General features: G+C 41.9%; 1 protein-coding gene across 12 annotated transcripts in view; it reads left to right on the forward strand.

The window, feature by feature from the left end:
- Window positions 1-22,681, forward strand: part of OSBPL3 (oxysterol binding protein like 3) — a 197,628-nt gene that overhangs the window by 149,470 nt on the left and 25,477 nt on the right. For all 12 annotated transcript variants that reach the window (XM_063726044.1, XM_063726049.1, XM_063726047.1 and 9 more), the window contains 4 exons: window positions 3,263-3,513; window positions 7,120-7,257; window positions 17,815-17,878; window positions 21,357-21,435. In XM_063726044.1, coding sequence (XP_063582114.1) covers window positions 3,263-3,513; window positions 7,120-7,257; window positions 17,815-17,878; window positions 21,357-21,435 — 532 coding nt within the window. The remainder of the gene's footprint in view (window positions 1-3,262; window positions 3,514-7,119; window positions 7,258-17,814; window positions 17,879-21,356; window positions 21,436-22,681) is intronic.

Below are 22,681 nucleotides of genomic sequence, written 5' to 3' on the forward strand. Positions count from 1 at the left end.
ACCAAGGTCTTGCTACACTGTTATTCTTTGAGTTTATAGTAAACATGAGGTTTTTAGAGTGTTTCCTATTAATTTCTACCCCACAATGTTGCTGGGCACATATTAGGACCTGTCTCTATGCTGGGTACTTTGGGGAAGTTAAATGGTTAAGAATATGGATTAAGGGACCAGACTTCCTTGGTTAGCCCCAGCTCTGCCACTCAGTGGTTGTGTGTTCTAGGACCAGATACTTACTTCCTCTATGCCTTATTTTCTTCATCTGTGAAATTGGGATAATAATACTGTTTACCACAAGTGGTAGTTACTAAGGATAAGTGGGAATAATGCATGTGAAATGCTTAGAAGACTGCCTGTCACAGAATAAAATGCAAGATATGTGTTAGCTGTTAGTAGTATTGGTGGCGATGATGGCAGTGGAGTAGCACTCTTTCAAAATTTAGATTAATGTAATCAAAGAAAATTTTTTGAGACTACATGAAAAATTGCTTTCAAAAATGACTGCAGGCAAGGCACAGTGGCTCACACCTATAATCCCAACACTTTGGGAGGCTGAGGCAGGAGGATTGCTTTAGGCCAAGAGTTTGAGACCAGCTTGCGAAACATAGCAAGATCGTGTCTCTGAAAAAAGATACAAAAACTAGCCAGGCGTGGTGTAGCATGTCTGTAGTCTGAGCTACTCAGGAGACTGAGGTGGCAGAATTGTTTAGGCCCAGGAGTTCGAGGTTACAGTGAGCTATGATCATACCACTGCACTCCAGCCTGAGTGACCCTGTTGAGAAAGACCCTATCTCAATATTTAATTAATTAATTTTAAAACTGCCATTTGCAGCTACTTACCTATGTTGTATTTACCCATATTAAGCAACTAAAACAGGCTGGGCATGGTGGCTCACGCCTGTAATCCCAGGACTTTGGGAGGCTGAGGTGGGTGGATCACTTGAGCTCAGGAATTTGAGATCAGCCTTGGCAACATAGTAAAATCTCATCTCTACAAAAATACAAAAAATTAGCCAGGCATGTTGGTGTTCATCTGTGGTCCCAGCTACTTGGGAGGCTGAGGCAGGAAGATTGCTTGAGCCGGTGAGGCAGAGGTTGCAATGAGTCAAGATTATGCCACTGTACTCCAGCCTGGGCAACAGACCAAGACCCTGTCTCAAAAAAAATTAATTTTAAAAAAGCAAAACAAATTCAAAAGTTAATTGGATGATTAGATTAACATGAGACGCACAGTGTGGCCCTGTTTTCATGTGTTTCTGTTCATCAGAGCAGCCCCTTTATTCAGTGATTGGCTTTATAATAAGTAAATGTTAAATATATATGTTTAATAAAATATATACCAATAAAGTATGTTTACTGATATATAAATAAAAGTAAAATGCAAGAGATTTCATTTGAAAACAGGCACAATGGAGGATAGGAATTTCAGAGCATGGAAAAGATTGATAGATTGACATACCTAAAATAAGTTTCATTCATCAAAATACTCCATGGACCAAATTTAAAGGTAAATGCCAAGTGGGAATTGAATTGTTAAACAAATATAAAACAAGAGAGTATGGTCTTAATACATAAATAGGAAGGCAGACAATTCAGCAAAGAAGAACTGCTCATGAAAGCACTCCAAACCACACAGGAAATCTTTTAATTGTAAGCTAAAACAAGGAGGTTACACTGTCCACCTGACAATTTGACAGAAATTAAAAATGAAAATGACAAGCCTGAAGAGTCCTCAGGAGATGGATGTTCACATCTGCTGCCGATAAATGGGGAAGTTGGGGGCAGCCTTTTTGAAAAGCAGTCTGATCATGTGAATCAAAAGTCTTAACAACATTCAGAGTTGTTGACATAGTAATCCCACTTCTTTGTATCCTAAGAAAATAAAGATATAGGCAAAAAATATTTTACAGTCTTTAAAAATGATTTATTAAAAAAACTCTTAGGTTCAGGGGTACATGTGCAGGTTTGTTCTATAGGTAAATTGCATGTCATGGTGGTTACTGTACAGATTATTTCATCACCAGGGTAATAAGCATAACACCAAATAGGTAGGTTTTTGATCCTCACCCACTACCCACCCTCCACCCACCCTCCACATTCCAGCAGGCCCTGGTGTCTATGGTTCCCTTCTTTATGTTCATGTGAACCAACGTTTAGTACCCCTTTACAAGTGAGAACATGCATTTGGTTTTATCTTCCTTTGTTAGTTTGCTTAGTTAACGGCCTCCAGCTCCATCTATGTTGCTGCAAAGGATATGATCCCATTCTTTTTTATGGCTGCACAGTATTCCATGGTGTATATGTACCACATTTTCTTTATCTAGTCTACTGTTGATGGGTATTTAAATTGATTCCATGTCTTTGCTATTGGGAATAGTGCTGTGATAAACATACACGTGCATGTGTCATTGTGGTAGAACAATATATATTCCTTTGGGTATATAGTCAGTAATGGGATTGCTGAGTTGAATGGCAGCTCTGTTTTAAGTTCTTTGAGAAATCGCCAAACTGCTTTCCACAATGGCTGAGCTAATTACATTCCCACCAGTAGTGTATAAGTGTTCCCTTTTCTCTGCAGCCTCACCAGCATGTTATTTTTTGACTTTTTAATAATTGCTATTCTGATTGGTACGAGATGATATCTCATTGTGGTTTTGATTTGCATTTCTCTAATGATTAGTGATATTGAGCAAAAACTGATGTTTTAGAAAAATTTTAAATAATATGGAAAAATACTCTGTTAGCTGAACAAGCAGAATATAAAATATGTATACAGTATGAACAACACAGATGGAGAAAACACGAAGATACTCTAATATATAAATGGCTGCTATTTTGGGGTGGTGGAGCAATGAAATGACCATTATTTCCTTTATAATTTTCCTGTAATAAACACAATTGTTTTACCAGAATTTAAAGTGATTTTTTAAAAAATTTTACAAGTTTTTATAAACAGTAAGCAACTATAGGCATAGAAATCCAATTTCCAGTTTTATTCTAAGTGTGTATGAGCTACGAAGAACTAGGTTTTGAGGAGCAATTCAAGGTCTTCCCTGTGAATAAAGTCGATGGGTTTTAGTGTGTGTCATTTTTGGTATTTAATTGCTCAGAATTCTTTTGCTGGTTTTCTGACTTCCACCCATACTCTGAACAACTGAGTTTAATAGTAACATTGACTACTTGCTACGTAAGGTTTTATTCGTGGATTAAAAATAGAATAAAATGAAAAGCTTTATAGAGACAACCAGGCCTCTTTCCCTTTCAGGGCCTGTCCTTGATAGTGGTCAGGAAGCGAAGTCCCGGAGAAGAACGTGCCTGCCGGCGCCCTGCCCAAGCAGCAGTAACATCAGCCTGTGGAACATCCTCAGGAACAACATCGGGAAGGACCTGTCCAAGGTGGCCATGCCGGTGGAGCTGAACGAGCCCCTGAACACGCTGCAGAGGCTCTGTGAGGAGCTGGAGTACAGCGAGCTCCTGGACAAGGCCGCGCAGATTCCCAGTCCCCTGGAAAGGATGGTGAGGAATCAGCCTTTCCTTGCCACTGTCCAACCTCGGTCCCCAAGCCACGAGGCCATTCACGGGGCCCATCAGAGAGACAGCCCCTGTTCCCTCCGGTTTCATTTTGATTGTTCCGTAGACAGGTTCATTACTCAGAGCTGTCTGGCGTCCTCCGCCTGGCTGTTTCCAGTCACCTTGTCAGCATTTGGAGACGGGGTTGGGGTGCTTCTCTGTGGCACTTGGTGCCTGGGGTAGTTCTGTTCTGTGGGTTTGTGCTTCCTCTTTCTCCAGAAGCCTTCTGGCTGATTGTTCCGATGTGCCCAGCTGGAAAACATGTCTTTAGGGCTGTCTGCATGTTTATTTTTACTTCCCTGGGTGGACAGAATTTAATTTCTTGAGCTGTTTTTCTCATCCAGGGTAAGTTTCCCCTGAGAATGTTTGTGTTTACTTCTGGAATTGTCCCATCAGCTCCTAGGCTTTTGGAAAATAAAGTTCACAAGAGGAGGTTTTCACATCAGAAATATTCTTTTTTTCTCTCTCCCTCTTGTTTTATAGAGTACTTAAAAAAAAATCTTAGAAGAGCCCACCTTCTCTTCCCTACTCAGCATCAGCTCCAGTCACAGCATGCTGGCTTTTAAAATGGCTTCCAAGTATTTCTCATCTTTCCCCTGTCTCATGGGTAGGGAGATTGGGAAGGGAGTACCCAAAGGGCAAGACTCTGGGCAGATCAGCCCTCTCTATGACTGTGACTAACTTTGTTCTTGAACATGGGTGTCTGTACCTCTTTTTGCTTTCTCATATTCAGTGACCTTAGAGCAGTAAGGTCATTGTCTCTATGGGATGCTGGGACATCAGTGTCCCCCAAATGCAGAGTCTCTCTCCTGGGCGTTTGCCAATTGTCTACATTGGAATTGGAGTGCCCCCTCAGCTTCACAGACCTAGCCCTGCCGACACCCCCCATTGATAGAGGATGCTATTATTTTCTACATTCTAAGCATTCTGCAGTTCTAGCACTCATTAAAACATCATTACTTCAGTGATTTGAAGATTAAGGGGGAATCTTAACTGCTATCTGAGAGGGATATCCCATCGTCATTCTGCCCAGTCTCCAGGGCCTCCCCTATCAAAGAGACTTTCTCTTTTTTTGAGTCAGGGTCTTTGTCGCCCAGGCTGGATTGCAGTGGTGCAGTCCTACCTCACTGCAACCTCGAACTCCTAGGCTCAAGCAACCCTCCTGCCCTGGCCTCCCAAAGTGCCAGGATTACAGGCATGAGTCACTGTACCTGGCCCAAGAGACTTTCTTTCTTGTTATTGATAATCAGGGTGGGAGACAAAAACAAGCCATATTTTTTAAACTCTTCTTTGTTACTTATCCCCAGATAATTTTTGCTGAATAAAAGGAAGGCAGATCTTCTAGAAATAGCTTCTAAGGCAAGTGTTAAAAGTCAGCATTTGTGGACAGCTCTTTTCTTTAAAGGAAATGGTTGGCTTTGAGGATGAAAGTTTCTTAAAGATGTTTCATGCTGTGGCAATTTAGAGACCCTTAAGATATTCAGCTGATTGATCAGTGTAATTGACCTTGAGCAGAGAGGTTTGAGGAGAGGCTTCTCATCCGCAACATAACCACTAAGCAGGAGTCTTATCTCATGGGTTTTGTGTACGTCCTGCAGGTCTGCTCATGCCCCTGCCTGGAGTCTCCTTCATGCCACCAACCCACAGGGAGAGTGCTTCCTTCTGCCTCACCTTCGCTCTCTCTTCCCCACAGCATCATGAATGGCACTAGGTTCTTTCATCGGTTGTGTTTTATTTTACATGGTGAAGGTGATTAAAGGTTGATTCAGCATTCCATACATGGTGTGGCTGTACTGTTTCACAGCTCACCAATGTGGAGAAGCAGAGAGAGGAACAGACACCCAGGTTTCAAGAACACAGGCAGTCACAAGTAGGACTGACTTGAGTGTAGTTGATTTTTTCTTCTTTTTTTTTTTTTTTTTTTTTTTTGAGACAGAGTCTCTCTGTCGCCCAGGCTGGAGTGCAGTGGCACAATCTCGGCTCACTGCAACCTCCACCTCCCAGATTCAAGTGATTCTCCTACCTCAGCCTCCTGAGTAGCTGGGATTACAAGTGCGTGCCACCCCATCCGGCTAATTTTTGTATTTTTAGTAGAGATGGGGTTTCACCATGTTGATCAGGCTGGTCTCGAACTCCTGACCTCATGATCTGCCCACCTCGGCCTCCCAAAGTGCTGGGATTACAGGTGTGAGCTACCGCGCCTGGCCCTTCTTTTTTTTTTTTTTTTTTTTTTTTGAGACAGGGTCTTGCTCTGTCACCCAGGCTGGAGTGCAGTGGTGCAATCACAGCTCATTGCAGCCTCGACCTCCTGGGCTCAATCAATCCTCCCACTTCTGCCTCCCAAGTAGCTCGGACCACAAGCATGTGCCACCACACCCAGCTATGTCTTTTGTATTTTTTTGTAGAGAAGAGGTTTCACCATGTTGTCCAGGCTGGTCTTGAACTCCTGGGCTCAAGCAGATCCACCTGCCTTGGTCTCCCAAAGTGCTGGGATTACAGGCGTGAGCCACTGCACCCAGCTGAGTATAGCTGATTTTTATAAGCCATCCAGCTGCTCTAGAGAATTCTATAGCATGAGATGGTGAGGTGGTCCGTATTACAGGCAACACCAAAAATTTAGCAGAAGGTTAAAAAGGAAGGTTATGTGACTAGTGAGCATTTATGAAAGGCACTCAGCTCTTCTTCAGTATAAGAAACTGCATGAAATGTGCTGGGAAGAAGAAATCTTGAGATTGTTACTACCCGACATTAGAAAGGAAAATTGGCCATCACTGCTTATGCTTAACTGTTTTTACACACATGGAAGAAAAGACAAAGAAGGTAATGCGCCTCCCTGACGCCCTGACAGGGAATCGCTAAAGACGCCGAGACCTCACAGTAAGGGCTGCCCAAAGAGTTTGTTCACTTCGTGTTCACGTAAAGTTTTTCTTCCTTCCTCTCTTTATTTTAATTTTTTTTTTTTTTTGATGTTTCACTTTTCCTCCCAAAAAAGCAGAACTTTAAAGTCACTATATCCTGTGGCTTGTTTCCCAGGCTTAGGAAATGACTCACAGATTTTCTTTGGTCAAAATGAATGTTTTGGTTTCTATAATACCACATTTTTAGTGGTTAAATTTATGATGCTGATTCCTGAGTTTTGGAGGGATTTTTTAACACTCCTTTTTTAATACTCTTTCCCCACTCCACCCCTGAAGCCTTAGCACCATATCAGGATCCTCAGGTACTGTCAGGCTTAAAAGTACTGGACTCAGCTTAACAGTTTCCAGAAACAGTGTAGTCCAGTTTAGAAATGTCATTGTCTTTATAGCATCTCCCAACTTTTAGGCATCAAGATAAACGGACAGCTTTAAAACATTGGGTTAATTTGTTTTGGGGCCCAGATAAACATTATTTAAACCTACAGTTTTAAACCTATGTGGTTTAAAAACAACCAAAGACAAATCTTTGGCTTTCTGAAAGAGAATCATAGAGGTTTTATTTTGTTTAGTTCTTTGTGAACAGTAAAGCTCTTGGTGACACAGAAATGACAAAGTTCTTTTCTCTTGTCCTTAGGTATATGTGGCAGCCTTTGCCATATCAGCGTATGCATCTAGCTACTACCGAGCTGGAAGCAAGCCATTTAATCCGGTTCTTGGAGAAACATATGAATGTATTCGGGAGGACAAGGGCTTCCAGTTTTTTTCAGAACAGGTAGATGTACACCCTTTTTTGCTTAGTGGGAGGGGTTGCTTATGTCTTCCATTAAATGTGCTTCTGAAATATTTATCTTCCACCTTTCACTGGCTTCAAAGCAGCCGAGATAATTACAGTGCTTTTCAACATAAAGGGAAGGATCGATTTCTCTTCCACTGAAGCCAAGCCACCACCCAGGGGCATAAAGGTACCACCCATAATTCTGCACACTTGCTTGGCTACATGCATTGCCGGTGTCCTTTCTCTTTAATATCATTAGCACAAGGAATTTTGAAAGGATTAACGTTGGCCCAAACTTCAATTTAGAGGTTTAACATTGCTCCCTAACACACTGACATCGTTATTCCAGAGCATGAATGCCCCCAGCAGAGTGGGTAGCGCCAGATAAATGCATTATTCTCAATTTTGATTTGAGAGGAATCATTCATTCCTGTATTTATTCATTCACATCAATAAATTATTTCTAGAATGTATACCATGTGCCTGCCACTGTTCCAGGTGCTAGGATATTGCAGTGAGGTGGGGGTGAGGGGTCCGGACAGGAGTCCCTGCCCTCGTCTGATGGATGCACAACCTTGTACTCATGCAGCCTAAGGTTCCATCACACTCTTGCCACAGAAGTAGCATAGAGTAATACTCAGGCATCAGACAGCCTACGATCCATCCTACCTCAGTTCTACCTCTTACTAGCATGATAACCCAAGGCAAGTTACATAGCTTCTCTGTGCTTTAGTTTGCTCTTGAGAGTGGAGAGGATGACAGTTGTATGTACCTCACATGGTTTTGTGATGATTCAATGAGACACTGTCTGCAAAGCACTTGGAGCAGCATCTGAGACATGAAGATACATGTTATATGAGTGTTTGCTGTCATTATTGATGCATACCAGCATAGTTTATAATGGTGGAGTGTTGGGAACATCTAAAATACTTGTCAACGGGGGATTATTTACCTAAAATAGAGTGTATACATATTGAAATTTTTTTAAAAAAAACCTTCTCTAAGATACGCAGAAAGAAATTTTATTAAAATTGTAACAAATTTAAAAAATAAAATACACCCTCTCCCACCTTGTTAAGGTAGCAATCAAACACGTCCACTCTCTGTATATCCCTAAATCCCTAGGGACATTAAACATCATTGCTTCTGTACATTTCTCACCCCCCAGTTCTTAGAGAACTGAGGAGAAATGGGGGGTGGATTGCTAAAATATTCTTTTATCTTGCTGCTCTCTTTATCAATGGATTTGCACTACAGGGAGAGGAGGGGAAGCGTGGGTTGGCTGAGAGACTTATGATGATAGTGCTTATCTTAACTATAAATGATAAGGAGTGTTCTCTGGAACTCAAAGGAAAATGAATATACAGTAACCCAAAGCACACTGTCAGTAGCTTGCCAGTTAGAAGCTAAAACAAGAAATTAAACATGGACTGACACTGGGGAAGTAGGGAGTTAAAGTAGTTAAAGGGGATAAGATAATCTGTGTGATTCAAAATTCATCTGGGTTATTTAAATACTGAACCTAAAATAGAATGAGAATAAATGAAAATATAATTTGGTTTCCATGGTATCATATGCACTCTTGTGAAAAAATAAAGGCCAAAAATAGCCTCAAACTACAGCAGACAATCAGGACAGGATGAATAGCTATAAGAAAAGAATAGTAATGTGAGCTGTGTAAAGTTGAGCTTAAGTCCTCTGAGCCCTGGTGGGACAGGGCCAAATTCAAGATCTGTTTGTGTATTTCCCATGGTGGCACAGCGGGGAGAAATCAGAGCTCCTGGGCACATGTGCACAAAGACAGAAAGAGGGTTACATAACTTAGCATTTAGTTCCATGAAATAAGCAAGAAAGAGAACTGGTTATTGTTAGTAGTTTAGAATGTGCTGGGTGTAGGATGTGCAGACCTGCCTGCTTCAAATCTTACCTCCACAGTTTGCTCCATGTGTGACCTTATGTAAGTTCCTTCAACTTTCTGAGCCTCCCTTTTTAAAAAAAAAAAAATCTGTAAATTAGGAATGATAATGTTTGACTAATAGGTTGTAGTAAGCCTTAAACAAAATAATACACTGATGGAAATATTCAGTAAATGGCTATTGCTCTTATATTTAGTGGGAACTTCTACGATGCCTTTTTTTTTTTTTTTGAGACAGAGTCTCACTTTGTCGCCCAGGCTGGAGTGCAGTGGCACAATCTCGGCTTACTGCAACCTCTGCCTCCCAGTTCAAGTGATCCTCGCACCTCAGCCTCCCGAGTAGCTGGGACTACAGGCTTGTGCCACCATGCCCAGCTAAGTTTTGTATTTTTAACCGAGATGGTATTTCACCATATTGGCCAGGCTGGTCGCAAACTGACCTCATGGGATCCGCCTGCCTTGGCCTCCCAAAGTGCTGGGATTACAGGCATGAACCACCATGCCTGGCCTACACTGCCTTTTAATATAAAGTGTTAAGAATAGTAAGAGTTTGGGAGGCTGAGGCAGGTGAATCACCTGAGGTCAGGAGTTCGAGACAAGCCTGGCTAACATGGTGAAACCCCATCTCTACTAAGAATACAAAAAATTAGCCAGGTGTGGTGTCACATGCCTATAATCCCAGCTACTCAGAGGCTGAGGCAGGAGAATCACTTGAACCTGGGAGGTGGAGGATGTGGTGAGCCGAGATCGCACCACTGCACTCCAGCCTGGGCAACAGAGCAAGACTCCATTTCAAAAAAAAAAAAGGGAAAGAATAGTAAGAGGAGCGTTGACAAGGCAGAGAGGAGGCTGAGGAATGACTTGATGAAAGAAAACTAGAAAGGCATGTGTCTATAATATATACTTTCTTATGTTCAAATAAGATATGCTATATCTCCACTTCTAGTACAAGTAGTTTGAAGGGGACTCGATGTCGCTGGTGAGTCTCTGACAGAAAATGGCTGTCAGGCAGCCAGGAGTTCTCACAGCTGGCTTCACCATGGTCATACCACCAGTCCTGATCATCATGGAGCTGCTTCATCTGTCTAGAATTTAGCCTGATGGCCGCAGATAGTTGGTTATTTTAATATGCCTAAGAATGGATGAGTCTCTCAGGGATAAATTCACACTAAGCTTACAAGAGACTGATGTATAAACTAGAATGCTACTAAATGCATTTACTGTGAAAAATAGACCTGCTATTTTTCACAATGCTCAGAAAGCATTGTCCAGTGTGACTAGGTATGATTTTCCCATAGGCAGATTACTTGGGAAGCCAATGAGAATCCTAAGTGAGTGTACAGTGTGAAGATGCAGCTATGTGATTCAGTACGTCAGGCAGCTCTCTGCCCTAGGAGTGGGAAGGGTATAGGGCCAGGGCTTCCCTTTCCCTGGCCAGCAGGAACCTATCACCTCAATGTCCCTCTTTCTTTCTCCCAACCTTGTCTATTCTAATTTAACACATCTGAAGAGAGTGCCAGAGCATTTATTCTGTTTCCCGCTGGTACCTGCTATGGCTCTTTCTGCCTCCAGCCCAGGAGACAGTCTACTGTGATGGAGACAGCATGACTCCGCCCTTGTCCATTATGTGTCATTGATATACTTAAGCTCTCATGGCTTAGAGGTTTGTTTTCTTGTGCCTCTCTACAGTGAGTACAGGTTTCTGGATGACTAATATAATAAACTGGGCAAGCCCCCCGAATTAATATTTTTGGGTGGAATTTTTTTCTAACGAGGATGTTGATGGAAATTATATCTCCAAGCTTAAGGACCTGGCAAGAAACAACTTGGCTTTTCTTCTGAGTTTTCTAGACAACAGTCTGATTTGGAAAGCGATGGCTGCCTCTCTCCTCCAAGCCCCTCGATTTTGTTGTCTTGTGGATTTGCTGGGTATGTGGATGTTCGAGGTGGTGAGCAGCCAGGCAAGTGGAAGTCATTGCTGCTTGAGAGTTCGACTCCGTCGAAGCTTGCCTCTCTGTATTGTTTCTCGTCTAAAAGACCCAGAACCACAACATCAAAATGATTCATGTGGTCAGAAACCAGAGAAAGCATTTCTTGTTAAAAATTTTTCTTAGAACAAGTATTAGATTTGTAGAGTGCTCCGTGCATTCATGATGTTACTTGATCTCCAAAACGGCGCTCTGTGGAAGGTGAGGCGGGGATCAGTTACAGGCGAGGAAACCAAGGCCTAGAGGATTTGAGCTTCCCAGTGCCCCTCAGCAAATGCTAGAACCCAGCCCCTCTGTTTCCATCCCTTCCTCCTTTTCCCCTCACCCTTTGTGGGGTCTCTTGTGTGGCCTCAGTGACTGTGCTCAGAGCTACTGGAGTACAGTATACACAAAGCAGCCCTTTGTGTATGCTGTTCATTCTCACCATGCATAATCTCTCCAGACTCACATAGGACTTTGTTCTCAGCTCCTGTGGTAGGCAGGGGTGTGGCCTTTGTGAAAGAGGACTGATCAGGAGTGAGTCATAGACATTCCTGTCCTAGGTTCTGACCCTCTGGCTCTTCCACCTTCTCAGAGGTTTCCTTTGTGTCAAAAAATCCATTTCAACCTTGGCTTTCTACATAAACTCACAGAAGGAGGAATTCAGAGAGGAAGACTTCCCTTCTTTCCTTACTGGTCAGGGACTAAGTATCCTCTGGCAGGTGATTCCCTGCTTGCTGCATCTTCCTGCTGCCTGGGAGAGCTAACACACTGGTTTTGAGCTGCATCAAGGGAATAGATGGGTCAGAAAACTTATTTCAGTTGGCTATGTTCCTTTTTTCGTACCTTTGGGAAAGGTTTGGTGTTGAAAGGATATGCAATTAAGCTATGGTCTAAAAGTAGCTTTTCCTAATTACAGGAAACTTTAGTTGTCCAGATCATTGTTCATTTTAACCATTTACGCACCCATCTGCATACCCTTGACAGTGTCAGAAAAGCTGAGTGCAGTTATTAAAAGTTACTAAAATGTTAAGAGATTGAAATATGAAGATCTTTTCTTTTGCTCTACGGGCTTAGCCTTTCTTCCTTTTCTGTTATTTATTGGAGGACTCTGAGTCCGTACATTCTTGGACAGGCTTATACTTGCCACACCCATCACTTCCTCCTTGCACATTCATGTCACCTCTGAATAGTCCTTGTATCTACTAGTTAGCAGAGTTATTTATTACTGATTAAATAAGTAAAGATACTGTCAAAGGGTAAATTCTTAAAGACACTGTCAAAGGGTAAATTCAAGCTGTTCAAATAAAACCAGCAATAAATCAAATATGAGACAACTAAACCATTGCTTTGTGGTTTTCTACATTTCTAGGTCAAGTCAGCACTTAATGTGTTCTTGTTTTTTAATTTTTTGCAAGAAGCCATGTGTTTATGAGATAAGTGATTCACTCCGAACATGGGAGAAGGGAAAATAATTGGCATCTGCGTTCTCTCCAAAATCAGGCCAGAATTCTTGGCATCATCCTTAATAGCTCTTTCTCTCATAATTCACATCCTCTTATCAGCGAGTCCTGGGGTCTCCCTTCAGAAGCCTTCCTTCTACAGCCAGCCATTTTCACTCTCTCTCCCATTTGGTGCTGGTCACCTAGCTCAGGCAGCTAAAATCAATGACTGGGATTATTGCAGTAGGACTCACTACTGATCTCCTGTTTCCAGAGCCAATTAATTCCTTATCCAGCAGCCAGAGTGACTGCTTAAAACAGAAGCAGCAGCTGCTCTAAATCCTCCACCAACTTCCCAAGTCACTTGGAATAAAATCCAAAGTCCTGGCCATGGTCCACAACGCCCTCGAAAATCTCACCCTCAGACACTTCTCCTACTTTCCCCACCTCCTCATTTAGCTCTGCCACACTGGCCTTGCTTCTTCTGCTTCATACCAAGCATTTTCCAGCCATTGGCCTTTGCTGTGTCCCCTGCCTGGGACGTGCTTCTCTCAGATATCCGCGTGGTTAACTTCCGAACTTCTCTCAGCCCCACAGGTTTCCATTATTAGTCTTGCCCTGCCACCCTGTCTAACCAGCACTCCTACTCACTGTCCCCACATCCTCATGCCCTGCTTTATTTTCCTTAACACACATTACTACTGACAAATTATGTGCTTCTTATGTGTCGTTTGTCTTACCCACTTCCATACTAAAATATAAATTCCATCAGGGTAAGAATTTTTGTTTCTTTAGCTTATCATTTTACCCTTGGTGACTAGGACGGTGCCTGACACTTTGAAGGCAATCAGTAAGTGCTTGATGAGTGACCTGGAAAGAATGGCCACTTGGTCCCCTCTCTGGATGACTTCTTCACCTGGCACTTGCCCTCTTTTTCATTATTGCTCTGTATTGCTGCAGGGAAGTCAGGACCTAGGAGGACTGGATAGTTATGCCTTGGAGCAGTTGCAGGGGAGAACTGATGTATTGAAGGGCTAGTTTTCTAAATCTGAAAAATAAAAACTTACAAAGTACAAAAATACTGAAAATACATCCTTTCCCTATCTGCTTCTCCCTTGACCTCTTGAAGTGCATTCAAAGCATAAATTAAAAATGATTAGGTCAAGGTAAAGAAAGGCCTCAGATATATAAATAAATTATAAATTACCAGAATTCTTAACTGCCAGTGGAACTGTATTGGGGCTTGTAGAAAGAAAGATAGATACATGTGTTACCATATAAATACTTGCATAATAAAAACCATGTGTACTAATTTCTTGAATGCTTGGGCATCCTTACCAATCAAGAATTGCTCTTCTTTGATTGGAGAGGAAGTGATAGGGAAGAATGCATAAAAAAAAAAGTCTAAATTGGGTTTATTCAACAGGCTAACAGAGAGCATCTCTTCCAGGCCTGGGTCAATTCAGACAAATGCATCTACTGCCCTTTTTGCCTGAGTTAAAATGTAAGGAGAATACAGACTCAACCAAAATCCTACAATAACAAAGACAGGTTAGATTCTGCTCATTATTCTCTACTCTAATAGATTTTAGAAAGATTGCCATCAACAAAGATTAAGTGATTAACTGTGAATTACCTTTTTCCATGGGCATTGAAGTTAATCAAAGCCTTTGTATAATTTTTTCAAGTTGGCCAGCATCCGCCGCCACCTTTGATGCTAAGATTCGAAGAAGACATTAACAGCAGATGTTAGAATCAGAGGATTTTGAAGCCAAGAGGGATCCTCACACCTCATTTTACAAAGAAATATGCGAGACTGAGGTTGGAAAGGTCAAATTCAAAAGGTTTTTTTCTCTAAATGTCCTTGAGAAGGAACCTTAATGATGTGTCCTGGCTTTGGGGAGGGACACTAGCCCTGGATCTGGAAGAGGATGATGTAGGTTTGGAGTGCTACCTTTATCACTCATTAATGATGTGGCACTGGGGAAGCTCTTTGCTGGCCAGAACCCCTATTTCCTAATTTATAAAATCAGGCTAACCAAGATACAAGGCTACCGTAAGAACTAAGTGAAAATACACTCATTTTCGAAATCTATATTTTGATTTTTTAAATGAGTGTATTTTCACTTAGTCTCTTTTAAATGAGTATATTTTCACTTAGTCTCTGCCTAATCCACATCAGCGTATGATCCTGGACAGTTTGTATGTGTTCTCTTTTTTTAGTTGGCCGAGTCAGTGGAATCAGCCTTATTTCACAGATGAGGTGACAGAGGCTGAAGGGATTGAAAAGCTGTGAAGGTCATACAGCCAGCAGATGATGTTGCAGTCAGGGCCCAGGTCCATGGAACAACAAAAACCTTTCCCTCGTTCCCGGACGCTAGTGCAGCACATGGCAGATGCTCCAGAAACAGGTGGAAATATACAAAATAATAATAAGCTATCAATGTATATCTCCCCAGAAAGCTTTGTAAAACTCTTAAAAGCAATGTGGGCCAAATAAACCATTCCCAAAGGCCTGTGTAAGCCATAAAGAAATAAGCAAAGTTACTGATATTTGAAGGTTGAGACTTATTCAGAAAATGTGTTGAACCCATCTAAACATAATCTGCTAAACATTCATTTATTATCTAACATAATAGTTTAAAAAAATCAAGGTTGGGTTTTTATGAGATGTGTGTATACTGTAGGGGTTCTCTTATAATTCATATGGATAGTATATTTATCCCTGTTTTATGGGGTTTAAAATTATTACAGAAGAGGTGTATGGTTTTTATATACTGTGTTTACATTCGGCCATACCTGTAAAGATGCCAAATTCTTCATCAAAGCTATAGTGCTCCTCTCCCACATTGCTACATCGTTTTTGTGGGATGAGTATAATCTACTTCATAATAATCCACTTTAAAATATGTCTACATTATGGGGGAGAGGAACATTTCATAGCTTTCCTTCCATTCCATAGCGGGTCATGCCAGGTGGGGTGGAGAAGTGGAGAGTGGGGATTGTCTTGAGCTGATTAATGGTTATTATTATTATAGATAGTGTCTCACTATGTTGCCCAGGCTGGTCTTGAACTCCTGGATCCTGGGCTCAAGGGATCCTTCCGCCTCAGCCTCCCAAGTAGCTGGGATTACAGGGCTGTGTCACTGCACCTTGATTTTGTTTTATATGATCCCATGGTTTCAAAGCTAGCTCCATTGTTTTCATTGAGAGACAGCTAGTGAAGAAAAGGAGAAGAATGTAGCATTTTTTTATATAAGGTATCTCCAAGTGGTAGGATTTTTTAAAAAAAGATAACTGGATGTGGTGGCTCACACCTGTAATCCCAGCACTTTGGGAGGCTGAGGTGAGAAGATCACTTGAGGCCAGGAGTTCCAGACCAGTCTGGGCAACATAGCATGACCCCATCCCTACAAAAAGTGAAAAAATTAGCCGGGCATGGTGGCATACACCTTTAGTCCCAGCAACTTGAGAGGCTGAGACAGGAGGATCACTTGAGCCCTGGAGGTCGAGGCTGTAGTGGGCTGTGATTGTGCCACTGCACTCCAGCCTGGGTGGCAGAGTGAGACCCTGTCTCAAAAAAAGAAAAAAGACAACATCAAAGGAAATCAGAGAGTTACATTATGGGATTAGGTTTCTAAGTCAGTGCTTGAGGTGAAAATTGCCCTTGAAAATCCCACAGGCACAGAAGGGCTCACGTTCTTAGGAGGCACATGAGAACTAAGACAAACCAAAGGGCAGCAGATTTGAGTCTCCTGCTTTTGTATTGCAACTGGCATTTATGTTCATTGAGGAATCTGAAAGATACCTACATGATTTACATCTTTGTCTCTACCTTTCTTTGGCCCACACTGGTATGGCTGTAATCCCATGAGTCACATCTGGGTGTGGCGTGTGTGACCACATCCTCCCAGCCCTGCAGTCCTCCTGCTGGAGGCCTGGCATACAGAAGTAGTTTTCAAACCATGTTCCTCAGCTGAGGGTCCCAAGGAAGGTGAACAGCTGTGGATTTGTCACCCACTGCCCTCCCTTCCTCCCCACCTGTTTATCTCAAGCAAGGGCTCAGTATTCTGGGTTCTTGATAAGATGGGTTTGAAAACTGTACAGCTGCTTAAAACATTTTTTTTTCTTTTTTTTGCAAAGTTTGAAAACCAGTGAGGTAAACCAAAACTGCTGGGACTTACCTCTACCTCTTCCCTGACTATCGGTGTGGCTTGGGAAATGTTACTTAATCTTTCTGGTTTCAGTCTCTTCGTTTATAAGGTGCAGGCTTTGAGCTAGATACTCTCAATGTAAGACACCTCTGTTAAGAATCAGCTACATCAGAGAACTTTCTGGAAACACCCCTGGCAGCATTACTGTGGTTTCACCAGTGCTGAATTAGAATGACAGCATATACACCTCTCAACGTTCCCTGAGTGTGACTGAGATAATGAGGAAATGGAGGAGCCATTTTCTCTTCAGCTTCTTCATTACTGAATAAAATGAGTAATGACCCCTTGCCAAAAGGCAGTCTCTGCTCTAGGGGATTCTCTTTTCTGAAATGAGATTACTTATTTGCTCAAGATAGTTTTTATCTTGACCAAAAATAAATAAAATTTTCTTAACAGTTGACTAACATTTCCTCAACACTTGTGTGTTTACCTTTTTTTTTTTAATAGAAACATCCTTTTTTAAAAAATTACCTTGCATCGGTCTTCTTGTAGGTGATTTGAAAAGAGGCTGGACTTTATGATGCAGAGTTTTCAAGAGTTAAATTGGCTGAGCCCGAGGAAGAGCATTTTGGGTTGCATTTAGAATACTTGTTATTTGATATCTTAATTAAAACATCTGCCGCTACTTTCAGAACAGCTGATAGAGATGTTGACATTGGTAGCCAATGTCAGATTATATGTTATGGATGAGCAGTCCTCACATGTCCCCGTTTTTATTTTTATGTCTTTCAAAATGCGCCTCTATCCTCATCACTCGCCACCTGGCCGCCCTCCCACTGAGGCTTCTGGAGGCTTCCGTTCAAGGGCCTTCCCCTCACCCTTGACCAATCTGAGCGAGTGGGAGCTGACTGTATCAGGAGCGCCCTCTTGAGGACAGACTTGTTGAGGGAAACAAGTTTTTCCTTCAGTTCAGCACTGCACGCTGTGTTACATCTCAGTGCAGGGGAGAAAGAATGGATTTCATGAGACACAAAAGTTCATTCATTTTTTGTTTTTCTGTCCTTTGTTTCCATCAGGTCAGCCACCATCCACCTATCTCTGCGTGTCATGCTGAGTCTAGAAATTTTGTTTTCTGGCAAGGTAATGTGCTAATACATTTTACTTCCATCATATTGTGTAATATGTTATCTATTTATTTTATCCAAGAATTGCTGTCAATTCTTACTGAGATCAAGAGTGGTCCTTGGATTTGGGCCTGCTTGGAAGGATCTGCGCCACCTGTTCTTACCTCTCATCTCTCACTTAGTTTATCTGAGCCACCTCCATTTATTTCAGTAACTTTCTCTTATGTAAAAATCATTTGAAACGCCTCACATATTTCAAGAGACACTAAATATTTACAGTTGCTTATCAGAGTGTAGACAGCAGAGGGGTTTTCTGCTTTTGTCAAACTTAAATTTTATTTCTGAAATCGTGTTTTACATTGCTTACTTCTTTTCATTTTTGAGATGATTGTTCCTAAAATTTTGTTCAGTTTATATTTTGAGTTGGGGGTGGGTGGGTAAATCTTCTAAAGAATAAATTAGGCTATAGATATTTCCTAGGTGGATTAATTTTGTTAATCTCTCAATTTATTTAAAAAAAGTGTACTGTAGAAGGAAAATGTAAGCATCATAGGTTTTTAGACAGTGAGCACATATACATTTTAAAAATATTTTTCTCTGCTACTAGTGATATCACATGTTGCCTTTACACACACATGCATACACACACATGCAGTCTATTAAACTTTAAAAGTACAAAACAGTATACCGTAACCCCCTTCTCCAGCCACTCAGTTTCTCTCTTTGGAGGCAATCAGTATTTCCAGTTTAAAGTGACAAGTACCATGGTTTTCTTTCTTCACCTTTGCTATTAAAGTTTAAAATTGAAACTGCTCTCTCACCAAAACCCTCTGGAAATACTCTCATAAGGTTCCTAGCCTCCTAATTGCTAAATCTCACTCATGCTATAAGCACCTCTTCTTTGTTTTTTCAAAAGTTGGATTTTTTTTTGAAATGGAGTCTCGGTCTGTTGCCAGGCTGGAGTGCAGTGGTGTGACCTCGGCTCACTGCAACCTCCGTCTCCCGTGTTCAAGTGATTCTCCTGTCTCAGCCTCCCGAGTAGCTGGGACTACAGGCATGTGCTAACATGCCCAGCTAATTTTTGTATTTTTAGTAGAGATGGGGTTTCACCATGTTGGCCAGGATGGTCTTGATCTCTTGACCTTGTGATCCGCCCGCCTCGGCCTCCCAAAATGAGATTACAGGCATGAGCCACCGCGCCCAGCCAAAAGTTGGATTTTTTTTTTTAATGCGAGGGGTCTTCTCAAAGTAGTTCTGTGTGCTCCTACGTTACATCCTTCCATTCTCAGCCCTTCCTGAGCATCCTTCTCCTAGGCCATCCTTCCCCATCAGCCTTTTCCTGAGCAATCCACCTATTTCCATGGGCCCAGGATTCCCAAATCTTGCTTTGTAACGCAGCCTGACATTTCTCTGCCTTTTATGTAGGTTGTGTAAGCCATTTCCGTTTGTTGTGATTGTAGTGTAGCTGGGCTTAAATCTGCCCTCATGATGTTTCTTTTCTGTTTGTCACATCTGTTCTTTGTTCTCCTTTTCCTCTTTCTCTGCCTTTTGGATTGAATAATTTCTATCATTCTCTTTCATCTCCCCTGTTAGCTTATTAGCTATTAGCTATACTTACCTGTTTTGTTTCTTGTTAAAGTTGTTACTTTAGGATTTATGTTATATATTTTTAATATCATCAAATATTATGCCAGTTTCATATAGTGAGATTTACAGAAGTATACTTCCATTTTCCCTTCCCAACCTCTCTACTGTTTTTGACATACATCTTCTGTATATCATAAACCATGTAGTACATTGTTAATACTTTTGCTTTAAACAGCCAACTATCTTTTTTTTCTCTTGGTAACAATTTTATGAACATATAACTTATATACCGTATCATTCATCCATGTAAAGTGTACAATTCAATGGTTTTTATTCACAGAATTGTGAATTTAATAAACTGCGCAGTTATCAGTGCATTTAATTTTAGAACATTTTCATCACTCCAAAAAGAATCCTCTTTAGCAAATATTACCCTCCCCCTCTGCCACCTGCCCCATTTCTCTCAACATTCCCCAGCCTATAAATGTGCCTGTTTGGGGCATTTTATATAAATAGGATTATACAATATGAGGCCCACTGTGCTCGATGGTCCCAGCCCCACCTCTCTCACCTGGACCCCAGCCAGGGCTCCCCACTGTCCCCCCTGCTCCCACCCTGATTTCCCTGTGGTGTGTAGATCCTCAGTGCAGCAGCCAGATGGGATCCTCTTGCTGTTCTTTTTCTATTCCCTGGCTTCTCTGTTGGTACCACCATTCATTGCAAGTTAGAGAAATCTGACATTGTTCATAAATTCTCTCTTTTTCAGTCTGTGTCTAACTCGTCACCTAGTTGTGCCTAGTTCTCCTTCTTTAGTATTTCTGGGCTCACTCACTTCCCCATATCTGTTGTCTTGGTTCCCTTCATCCCGTTTGTTATCCCCTGGGCAATTGCAGTAGCCTCTTAACTTGTCGCCTTGCTTCTCCTCTCTCCTACTCCTGTTCCTTTCTCCATATGGCTTCCAATTGCCTTTGCAAGGTCCATGTCTAATCACATCAGTGGCCTGATTATTTCCACTCAGTGCACACAAACCAGACTCTTAGCCAGGCTTGGAGAGCCCATTGTTTTTCGTTTTCAGTTTTTTGTTTTTTTTTTTTGGCAGAATCTCACTCCATCACCCAGGCTGGAGTGCAATGGCATGATCTTGGCTCACTGCAACCTCCACCTCTCGGGTTCCTGCCTCAGCCTCCCGAGCAGCTGGGACTACAGGCACCCACCACAACGCCCAGCTAATTTTTGTATTTTTAATAGAGAAGGGGTTTCGCCATGTTGGCCATGCTGGTCTCGAACTCCTGATCTCAAATGATCCACCCACCTCTGCCTCCCAAAGTGCCAGGATTACAGGCATGAGCCACTGCACCTGGTTTTGTTCTCAACCTTTCTACTCTTCTCTAGATAAGACAATCTGAGACCTATAGGACAGAACCACACTATGTGACTGTGTTTTCCTATACTTCTGTCCCCTCGGACAAGCTATTTATTTGGCCTTAAATTGCTTTTTCTCTGCCCAGTGAACTCCTGCTTATTCCTCAAAGCCCCATTTAGATGGCCCTTTCTGACAAGCCTCTTCTGATGCTTTCTCCAAGCATGTTCGTCACTCCTTCTTCTCAGGTTTCATTTTACCTTATAACACACTCAGTTATAGCCTGGGCCTTTCTGTGTGCTTACTACTTGTTTTCACTTCTCGCATTCATGGAAAGGACTTTATCTTATCATTTTAGTTTCCCTGATTCTGCTCCAAGGGCCCATGGGGTTGGTACTTATATTTTATGAAAAGTTATCCTATACAATAATTGACTTGATTGTGAAGAGATTGTACTATATAGCAATTGATCATTTATATAGCCTAGGAACTATTTCATCTACCTAACTCTCCTGCTAAAAATGTAATATTTGGTATTTCATTTCAGATGTGAGATGGAAAAACAAATTCTGGGGCAAATCCATGGAAATTGTTCCAATTGGCACAACCCATGTGACTCTGCCAGCGTAAGTTCTTCTTCTGTGGTTAAGGAGCTTCATGGAATTTAGGGCCAAGATTTTGCTTTGGGGACAGGATGCCCACCCCCGCCCTCGGCAGTTGCATTGAGTGCGTGTTTTTTCTTTTAATCTGTCTGACAGTAGGTTTGAATGTTCCTCCGTTTGGCAATCTCACTTTTAAAAAATGTTTCTCTCTCAAATGGAAATGTCTCCTGGAGACCAAAGTTCCCTGAATAGATGCTTATTAAAACTCATTTCCACTTCCTAACAAGATTAAGAATGGTGGTTTTAGCTGGGCATGGTGGCTCACATCTGTAATCCCAGCACTTTGGGACGCCAAGGCGGGCAGATTGCTTAAGTCCAGGAGTTTGAGACCAGTATGGGCAACATGACAAGACCCTGTCTCTAGAAAAAATACAAAAAGTAGCCAGGCATAGTGGTGGCACGCACCTGTAGTCCCAGCTACTCAGGAGGCTGAGGTGGGAGGATCATTTGAGCCTGGGGAGGTTGAGGCTACAGTGAGCTGTGATTGTGCCACTGCACTCCAGCCTCGGTGAAGGGGTGAGACCCTGTCTCAATTAAAAAAAACAAATGTGTTTTTCCTTTATTGTGCTGCTTTGCTGTCAAAATCCCTTTTAAGAAAGGTATGGCCTTGATCTGATAGGGATGATTGATACTTATTTATAAAGCAAGATGCTTCTGAGCAGGGACTCTGAAACTGGACTGCCGAGATTCACCTGCTCACTCTAGTACTTACTATCAGCAAATCCCTGGGCAAGTTACTTCACCTTTCTCATCACCAGTTTCCCCATCTAGAAAAAGAATAATAAACCACCTACTTCCTAGGGCTACTGTGAAGATTAAACAGATAATATACATAAAACACCTAAAATAGTACTTAGCACATTGCATATGTTTTGTAAGTATCTGGTCTTATTATTAATACCATTTTCTTCATAATTATTGAATTCCATAAGTAATATCTGAATACTTTCTCATCATAAAGGATGCAGGCAATATATGTTTAGCAGATTGTATAAAACCTTCATCCTTTCCTCAAGCTTCCCTTTCCTAGTTCAGCAACATTAGACAAGCCCCTCTGGCTCTGAATTGCCTCCTCTGTCAAAGGAGGGAGTGGGCTGTTCCAAGAGACTACCAGCTTCTAGTGAAGCCTCTGGTAGCTTCCAGAGTGCAGAGTCTGAATGCTGTCATTCTCTGTGGCGTGCATGCCTCCTTGTAGAGTGGAAGCTCCTAG

This window comes from Pongo abelii, chromosome 6 (assembly GCF_028885655.2).
Source record: "Pongo abelii isolate AG06213 chromosome 6, NHGRI_mPonAbe1-v2.0_pri, whole genome shotgun sequence".
NCBI lineage: Eukaryota > Metazoa > Chordata > Mammalia > Primates > Hominidae > Pongo > Pongo abelii.